The sequence below is a fragment of the Rutilus rutilus genome, assembly GCF_951802725.1.
Source record: "Rutilus rutilus genome assembly, chromosome: 3".
In the NCBI taxonomy this organism is placed as follows: Eukaryota; Metazoa; Chordata; class Actinopteri; order Cypriniformes; family Leuciscidae; genus Rutilus; species Rutilus rutilus.
Window position 1 is genome coordinate 14,730,415 of NC_140211.1, and position 8,935 is coordinate 14,739,349.

Genomic DNA, 8,935 nt, shown 5'->3' on the forward strand with positions numbered 1-8,935 from the left:
AGTGTAACAAAGCAGGGCTCACGATGACATGCAGTTTTTTTATTTTAGCAAGTTCATCTTGACAAGCACATAGACGCAATACAGGTTTGGATCAAACTCTTGTTCTTGTTTCACCACGTTCTAATCCTGCCTTCCTCGTATCTGTTTTGTTGACAATCTGGATTATGAATTCATTATTCAGTCATGTTTAGTCTTGTACTTCGTGTTCAAAGGTTCTTAGTCACTAAATGGGATTCATCATGTGATTAGCTTTTAATTCCGAATGAATGAATAAACACTGACCAGTTAAAGCCAGAAATTGACAATTGAGGTAGCAATGGTTTAAAATGAATAATTTGTATTGGAACAAAAGACGTAGGCCTACACAATTAACTGAAACACTTTCAAATGGATAGTTTGTGTCAGTTTTGGTCTGCAGAAACCGCTCATTGTTTTTTCTACATGATATAAATGCATCGTTTACTTTTTATATCAATGACAGTTGATAGAAGAGGAAGTGTATACTCAGGTTTTATAACACCTGCTTCTTATGAAAAGAGAAGTAGCCCGTTTTTATTTCCTTCTCAACCACTTTTGTTCTTTTGACGCAATGACTACAGATAAATGTCAGATCTGGCTGAAATATTAACACTTTCAACACTGCTATAGTTTCACAGACAAGGCTTAAGCCTATCCCAGACTAAAATGCGTGTTTGAGCGGTGCAACTTGCAGTGACATATCTTAAAATATGTCTCGTCATTGTTTTGTCTCAAGATGGATGCCAGTATAGTTTTTTTTTTTTTTTTTTTTTTTAAGCGTGTTTATAAAAGCTACTTAAATGTCCTAATTTAAGTAAGGCCTAATCCTGGATTAATCTAAAACCTGTCTGTGAAACTAGGCCTAAATGTAATATAAGTGGCTTTTTAATAAACTTAGTGTTGTAATGGACTGAAACAACATTGGATCAGATGGGTGTCTAAAGATTCACTGCATCAATGCGAGTCTACTCATAGCTAACCTAAGACTGTGACGACTTTGGTCACATATCACCATCAAACCTTAATCACTGGATTAGCCATAAATAAAAACCTGATACAAATGTTTGCAAATTATGAGTCACATTGTGACATGTAGAAAACAAACCCACACAGGAGTAAACTGAAAGGAAGATACTGCTACAGCTATGAAAATTTGTCAACCTAAGTTTGAGGTCAGTAATACTTTTCTGCAAGGATGTATTAAGATGTAAAGTGACTGAAGGATCATGTGACACTGAAGAGTAATGAGTAATATATTCAAATGTAGAAGTTATTAAATAGCAATACTACTAAATAACTAATATTATTAATCAAATAAATGCAGCCTTTTGAACAGTAATGCATAGAGCCTAAAACCAGAAGAAATTAACTTTTTGGTTCTTACTGTACAGGACAAACACATTTAACTCTTTCACACTTTTTTTTTTTAAACTACTTTACTCACTATTTACAACTCCTGCCCTCAGACCATAACTCAATATAGATTCAAATATGCAATGAAAACTAATTTAAGTTTAAATAAATTGCATCTATTTCCATAAAAAAAAACTCAAACATGCTCACAAAGGGCTCAAATCAAAGCCTGGAAACACTTAAGAGTCACAAGTCAAGTTCAGATCCCAGAGGTTTCTGTTTTATTGATATGGAGCATAATTTCATTGACGAATCACACAGCACATGCAGGTAGGAGACAGATATAGACAGCAATGGCTTATGAGACGTGCAACTTTAAACAGCAAAGCATTATGGAGCAAAACAAGCTTAGAGGTTTTTCTGCTTAAATAACTGGACACACAGGTTGACCAGTCAGTCAAACAACATAATAAAGTTTGATGGTATGTAGGGCTTATAGCAAAACTAATCAGCAAAGGAATTGGACAGGGCATTTAGCTGCTCTCCTTGCCAAGCGTGAGCTTGTCGAACATGTACTCTGCCATGCCGTTTTGGGGGGCGCCCATGCGGCGCAGGTTGGTCACCCAGTCGCCCAGTTCTTTGATGGACTTCACCTGCTCGTCCAAGTAGTGTGTCTCAATGAAATCGCACATCTGCAAGAAACAAAAAGGGTGCGTTTGGATTAGGTTTAGTTTGTGATTGAAATGGTCTATGCATTGGTTTCTGAGGTGTCACACTCACGTGAGGGTCGTTGTGCTGAGAGGCCAGTTTATGCAGCTCCAGGAGGGAGTGATTGACGCTCTTCTCCAGCTGCAGGGCACATTCCAGCGCCTCCACGCCGCTTCCCCACTCATCCTTCTCCGGCTTCTGTCAAACACAAAGATAAAGTGGCATGAGCAAAATCTTATATTACAGTACCTATAAATGTAGTAACAGCGTCACAATAAAATATATATTTTTGATGTTAATTCATGCATTTAAAAAAAGCAATGCGTATTTTTACATAACCCAGAGAAATACATGGTCTCATTTAATTTAAATTTTTTTGCGGAACTTGTTAGATGCAAATATATAATGCCTAAAACGTCCTTTAATGCATTAAGTTTTAGGTCAAATTTGCAGGAAAGTTTGGATTGTAGGTCTTACGTGACACTATTTCTAATTGAGAAAATTTTGCTTTGACGGATGCATTGACACATTTTTCTCAGAGCATAGTCAGCATACCTAACATGTCACAGTTGTATCCTTATCTATACATGTTAGGAAGTCAGCCTGCAACATGGGCTGCAAGTGCCTGCAAGCTCACAAAATGTTTAATTGCACATTGCCTATATTCGTTTTCATTGCTTTCAAATTAGGGATGCACTGATTTGAAAGTTTTGGTCGATACCAATAACTGATAATTCTATGTTTGAAAGCCGATAACCGATATATTAGCCGATAAATACATTTTTATATAATTTGAGAGCCTGATTACGAAAACAAAAAAGTCTCACCATTTAAGGCCATGTCCCAAGCACACAATTATAATGTTCTCATCATAATTTTATGTAGGCTATATGACAGACTTGCATATTTAAAGCAATTCAAATCCATCATGGTGAACAGTGCGCAGCTGAAGCGTTCCTGCTGAAGGAAATAATCCATTTATCGGCTTTAATATATCGGCCAAATTTTCTTAACGGCCCGATGATAACATTAAAATGAACAAATATCGGCCGATACGGTGGCCAATATACTGTGCATCCTAGGGCTGGGCGATATGGCCTAAAAATAAAATTTCCGATTTTATTTTTTTTAATTCGATTTATTTCCGATTTCCCCCCCTACTTAAGGAAAGCAATAAACACATGTACTATTAATAAACTGTACATTGTTAATTTGTTAACCATTGTTAATGTTAATTTCAACATTTAGGCTAGGCTACTAATAGCCTACATTAGGCTATTGAAGTGTTTTTTTATTTTATTTTATTTTATTTGTTAACATAAAAAAACACTTCAATAGCCTAATGTAGGCTATTAGTAGCCTAGCCTAAATGTTGAAATTAACATTAACAATGGTTAACAAATTAACAATGTACAGTTTATTAATAGTACATGTTAACTAATGTAGTTAACTAGAATTTAATAAATGGAACATTATTGTAAAGTGTTACCGATTTGTTATACACCGATTCAGACGTCTCGTGAGTTCAGTGTTAGACAGATCAGTTGTTTTAACCATTCATTCAAGTGAATCGGTTCAAATTAGTCATTAGTTCGCGAATCGGACATGACGGTTGCCAACCGCCAAGTTGTGTGATTATCCCAGCAGTTTATTTTTTAGCACAATTCACACTCCGCTGTAATTCAGGAGAAAAAAAACCTCCTTTTTCTATCGTGTCAATTGATTTTGATTAATATGCGCGAGGGAGAGAGAGCAAGACAGCGCTCGTGTTGTTTGAAGACGTGAGAGTGCGCGCGCGACCGGGGCTCTCTCTCGTGCTTATATATCAGCGCACATAAGGTACACACTGTGAAGTAATTTGCAAACGTTTTTTTTTAGAGAAATTAAAACAGGTTGCACCACAACCATTATTTGCACTCGCACAAATGCTCCCAAATATATTTTTAGCTCGCAGACTAAATTTCAGGAGCATATGCGACCAAAATGATCATTACACAAAAACTCGATTTACTTATTTTTTAAATCGCCCGCAACAAAAAATTCGAATTAATTCATTCAATCGATTTTTCGCCCAGGCCTAGTGCATCCCTACCTTTAAATTGCACATTGCTTGGAGGAAAACACTGGGCAGTATGTGAAAATTTTGTATATAATGGATTTTAAAATCAGTCTTTTTTAATTATTAATTACGGTCAATCATTTAAGTAAGCTTTTTTTCATCTGATTAATCGAAGAAATAAATCACAAGATTATCAAAATAATTGTTGCAGCTTTACAAATATAGATTAAACAATAGACAAAATGTGGTTTAAACTTGTGATGGCAATTAGTCAGATGCCAAGCCAACTTCCTAAAAGCATTTCACGTGAACTAACATTTTTGCATTACCAATGAAACTGATAAATCAGCCCTGCCCTCTTGCAACTCATGCAATCATCATAAAGTGTTATTACAAAATCTGTACCAATCACATGATATAACGTCACAGCGCCCGGTCCTAAGAGCATTTGTGGTTGCCCACTATGCTTTTTAATCTCTCACGATGGCAAAGCGCAGCTTAATAAACATGCCTACTGTCAGTTGAAGTTTAGTCAGTGTCGGTTAAAGATAAGAACCCCACCCCAACTCACTCCTCTATCTCTGTGTCCTGCCAAACTGTAATGCTATCACGTGAACACAGACGTACCTTCACGTCCTGCAGAAAGATCCTCCCTCCCCTCTGGTTCTGAAACTTCATCAGTTTCTCAGCATGTTCGCGCTCTTCTTGGGACTGATGGCGGAAAAACTTTGCAAAGTTGTTCAGAGCCTGATCATCTCGGTCAAAGTAGTATGACTGCATGAGAGAAATAAAACAATCAGAACAGACAATTAGCAATAAAGGAAATGAATCATTGACCAAACTTTCAAGCAAAGTTCATTCAAATACTGAACTCAATGCTCCTTCCCACCATCCCTTTCACCTAGAACACTATACTTTACTCCAAATGGGAATGAAGTGTTGTAATGGCCTTGGACTCTCACCATAGAAAGGTAGACGTAGGACGCATACAGCTCCATGTTGATCTGACGGTTGATGGCCGCCTCGCAGGCCTCCTCAAAGTTCTGTCGCACCTGAGAGCTCATGTTTCTGTAAGAGAGGACACAGATTAAATCTTTCGATTGTAGAAGGTAAAAAAACTGACATCCCTGTAATTAACGAACACATTGTAGTCTCTCCATCATCAACTTCTGCATTACCACGCATCGTTGCTCACCGCAAACCCACTAATAATAGGGTCTATTGTCTGTTCCAGGCACAGCAGCAGGTGTTTAAGTCACACAACTCTGTAAGATGCTGTACGAAATTGAATACATTCTCCATACCTGCCAACCGTGCACATTTTTTTTTTTTTCTTCACAAGAACACAATTTAAACTTAGCCAGTCAATTTTCATTTTACAATGATCTTCTCTCTCTGTGTGCGTGTCCGTGTTTGTGAAAGAGCTCGCGCAACACTGATACAACGGTACTTTTTAATCCATAAGTAACTAACGCGCTAGTTTTCATACAAATTAAAAATGTAACATAATTAGGTACTTTAGCTATAATTAATAAAATAACGCAACACATACATTTCTCAACACTGAGAATGAATGAATGAATAAATAAATAAACGCCTGTTTCTCATCGCTCGCGCTTATCATTAGGCTAATCCATAAATCACAGCACTTTCATAATCACAAAGTTAAGCCATAGCGATTTCAAGATTTATAGTTCAGCATTACTTGAGCATTTTATTATTTGCATGACTGAATGATGTCTTCCTCTTTTCTGAGTGACCATGAATAACTTAACAGTATTTTAAGATAATCCATGCGAAATGTGTTATCATCGAATCCATAAGATTAAGTTAACTCAACAATAAACTTTCCACATTGACTTCAGGCCGTTTACCTTCAGGAGAAGTACTGTAGGCCTACTGTCCTCGCTTATGAAATCAGTCATACGGCGGCCGCGGGAGTGGAAGGGGGATCGAACGGGATTCTTTATTGGTGCCGATTTTCAGTCTCTTTTTAATGATAGGCCTTACGCATCTATCAATCATCCCCGCTTGCTATTTGGGGAATGAACCCAGCGCTATGATTGGTCGAACTCTTCTTCTTTTGCTGTTGCTTGATTTGAGGACTGCGCGTGCACAGAGGCGTCACCAGGTTTTTGCGTAGTTTAAAGTGACAAATCGTACCAGCGTACTTTGAAGTCAAAATGCGTATATCCGCTACGCAAAATGTGTACAGGTTGGCAGGTCTGCATTCTCAGGACAGGTGGTGTTAATCTTTAGCCCTCTTATTTGTTTGTTATGAGGAAAAGCACATGACTGCATGGCACAGATAATTCTACTCAAGGTTTGGCCTGTTGGTCCAGTCTCACCTACTCAAGAGATCTGGCCAATGTACATAGTCTAATCTATAATTAACTCACCTATAATTATGACACCTTCAAAAAACATCTTGAGAATGAACGCATCTGAAATTTGGCCAAGGGTAACTCCTCATACAACATATTCAACAAAAAACTAGACAATCTGGAAGTATGTTTACTAAATAAAGGATTAGGAAAAACCCTTTGTGGCCTGGGAACATTAAACCGTTTTCTGAGCGTTTTGGATGGTAATAACGCCAGTCCCCATCCACTTGCATTGCATCAAAAGAGCAGTGCCCAATTCCTCAATAATTACATTTTAGCCGTGAAAACAAAAGATTGTGACGCAACTATCGAAAACAGCTGTTAAGCACGCAAAAATGAACTGTGAAATTACAGCTTTTAAATTTTTATTTAGAAAAAAAATGCCCAAAGTTAGCAAACATTTAACCAATTCTTTCGCATGACGCCAGAAGACGTGCAATATTATCGTGTAAAATTATTTAACGTTGTACACATTGGGACACTGAAGTCCCCACCCGCTTTTATTGGAAAGTACCGTCACCATTTTTTTAAAGAAATTGCTCGATGTTATTGAATATCTTTGGCGAATATAACAAAAATGCTCCAAATCCAATCTATAACGTTAACGTTACACACGCAATACCAAACGCAAAATGGTAACGTTAACATCATAAAAATACATTAGGAGTCATATACACGGGGCGGCCATTTGAGAACACTGTGGCCTTTACAAACATTACATCAATTCAGATGAACGACAATTAGGCAGTCGAAGTTAATCCAGTTTTATTTCATTAAATTCTTTTTTCCATGCATTACTAAACCGATAAAAAAACAAAACAAACAAAGATGGCGCCTTAGCATAACGCCCGCTAGTGATGGATGCAGCAATCTCTATCTATGCCTAGCGAGTTAGGCTATTCGTGTATCAAAACAAAAATAAACCATTTGAATTGAATATATGAATAAATGTGTTGATGCTGATGGAAGACTTACCTTTTAGTATGTTTTACTGCTTTGAAATGGTGTTATTCGTAAAGATGGTCAACGACGCCGGTTCGCGTAGATTTTCTTTTTTAAAGCAAGCGTCTTAAAACCAAATTGTCGATTTTGACCGAAAACAAAATGAGTGGAATCAAAGAAGTTGGTTGATGGTAAAGCGAAAAGACAGATTTTCGGTTGCCGTTCAAGCACTGTTGAAGCAGGTAACCTTCAGTCCGTCCTCGTGGCTGAAACGATTATGAACTCAAGTGCAGTGGCGCAGGAGTATTTGTATGACGTACAGCAGAGTCATTGAATGACGCAACACGTACGAGTCACAGGATCCACCCCAAAATAAAGCCAGGCAAGACAAATGTGAAAAACATTCATATATAACAACTAAAAAAAATTAAATAAACATATATATATATTATTATAATATTCTCTCTCTATATATATATAATCTACAACATAGAGAATATCATAATCTAAAATAAATAATTACAAAAACTCTATAAATAAAACCCCCTCAAAATTAAATTCTTTAGAGATTCAAGGCACTACAAATTTGCTTTTTAAGATCTTATTATTCCTATAACTGGTTTACAGAGTAAAAACAATTAATATTTCTTTAATTTAACCTCTCATATTTTATTAAAACAGTGAAAACTGCTTCACAATACTTTTTATCTAAAGTTCTCGTGCCCCCCAACTTAAAGTTCAAATCAGAGTTAGAGTTAAATTCTGATATCCAATATTATAAACATGCAGCAACAAGAGGAGTCCAAAAGTTTCTATACAATAATTCGAGTTTTCCTTTTCGCTAGTGCCTATATTTGAGAAGCATTAATGACATGCTTTGGAAGTGCTGGGTATTAAAATGACCAAAAATTGCAGTCCTATAAACATACAGGGGAAGGAAAAACGTCTAGACGCTTCAGTATTGCACGTGTTAGTGGTATGTAATAAGAGGTTTGGATTCAATAGCCTGATGCTACACAGGATGTCAGGAGTATCTGAGTATCTCGCTGACTCAACAACAGTCATGTTCATCGGATTATAGGGCTTTTTTTGCGCAATAGAGCAAAAAAAAAACCCTCTGATTTCATGCCTGAAGAATAACTAGTATATATCACACTGATTTCAATATAAACTCTTAGAAATAAAGGTTGCAAAAGGTTTTTTTCCCCCAGTGATGCCATGAAGAACAAGAACCTTTTAGTGATCAATTCTTAACAACCTTTTTTTCTTCTTTTTTTTTTTTGAGTGAAGAACATTTGACATATTTCAGCATCATTACAGTCTTCACTGTCACACAATCTTTCAGAAATCATTCCAATAGCTGATTTGTTTAAGAAATGTTTATTATTAGGGGTTCAAGCACGAAGTGCTGAAACCCTATTGTAATTGTGCTGATTTTTATTAGGGGTTCAAGCACGAAGTGCTGAAACCC

The 8,935-nt window shown here is 36.7% G+C and overlaps 1 protein-coding gene and 1 long non-coding RNA gene across 2 annotated transcripts; one reads left to right on the forward strand and one right to left on the reverse strand.

Moving 5' to 3' along the window:
• Positions 1–1,629: 1,629 nt before the first annotated feature.
• On the reverse strand, positions 1,630–7,812 carry fth1a (ferritin, heavy polypeptide 1a). Its single transcript, XM_084405511.1, has 5 exons — positions 7,498–7,812; positions 5,101–5,206; positions 4,766–4,912; positions 2,152–2,277; positions 1,630–2,063 (listed from the first exon to the last, which is right to left on the reverse strand). The coding sequence occupies exons 2-5, from the start codon at positions 5,200–5,202 to the stop codon at positions 1,905–1,907; spliced, it is 534 nt and encodes a 177-aa protein (XP_084261637.1). The 5' UTR covers positions 5,203–5,206; positions 7,498–7,812; the 3' UTR covers positions 1,630–1,904.
• LOC311288223 lies at positions 2,800–4,913 on the forward strand. Its single transcript, XR_014626902.1, has 2 exons — positions 2,800–3,150; positions 4,161–4,913. It is a non-coding gene; the product is annotated as an uncharacterized lncRNA (long non-coding RNA).
• Positions 7,813–8,935: the final 1,123 nt, after the last annotated feature.

Coding starts and splice junctions, on each gene's coding strand:
- fth1a (XM_084405511.1), bottom strand. CDS start 5,202: ATGAGCTCTCAGGTGCGACAGAACTTTGAGGAGGCCTGCGAGGCGGCC. Junction 4,913..5,100: donor CCTACGTCTACCTTTCTATG/GTGAGAGTCCAA, acceptor TCTCTCATGCAG/TCATACTACTTTGACCGAGA. Junction 2,278..4,765: donor TCTTTCTGCAGGACGTGAAG/GTACGTCTGTGT, acceptor TGTGTTTGACAG/AAGCCGGAGAAGGATGAGTG.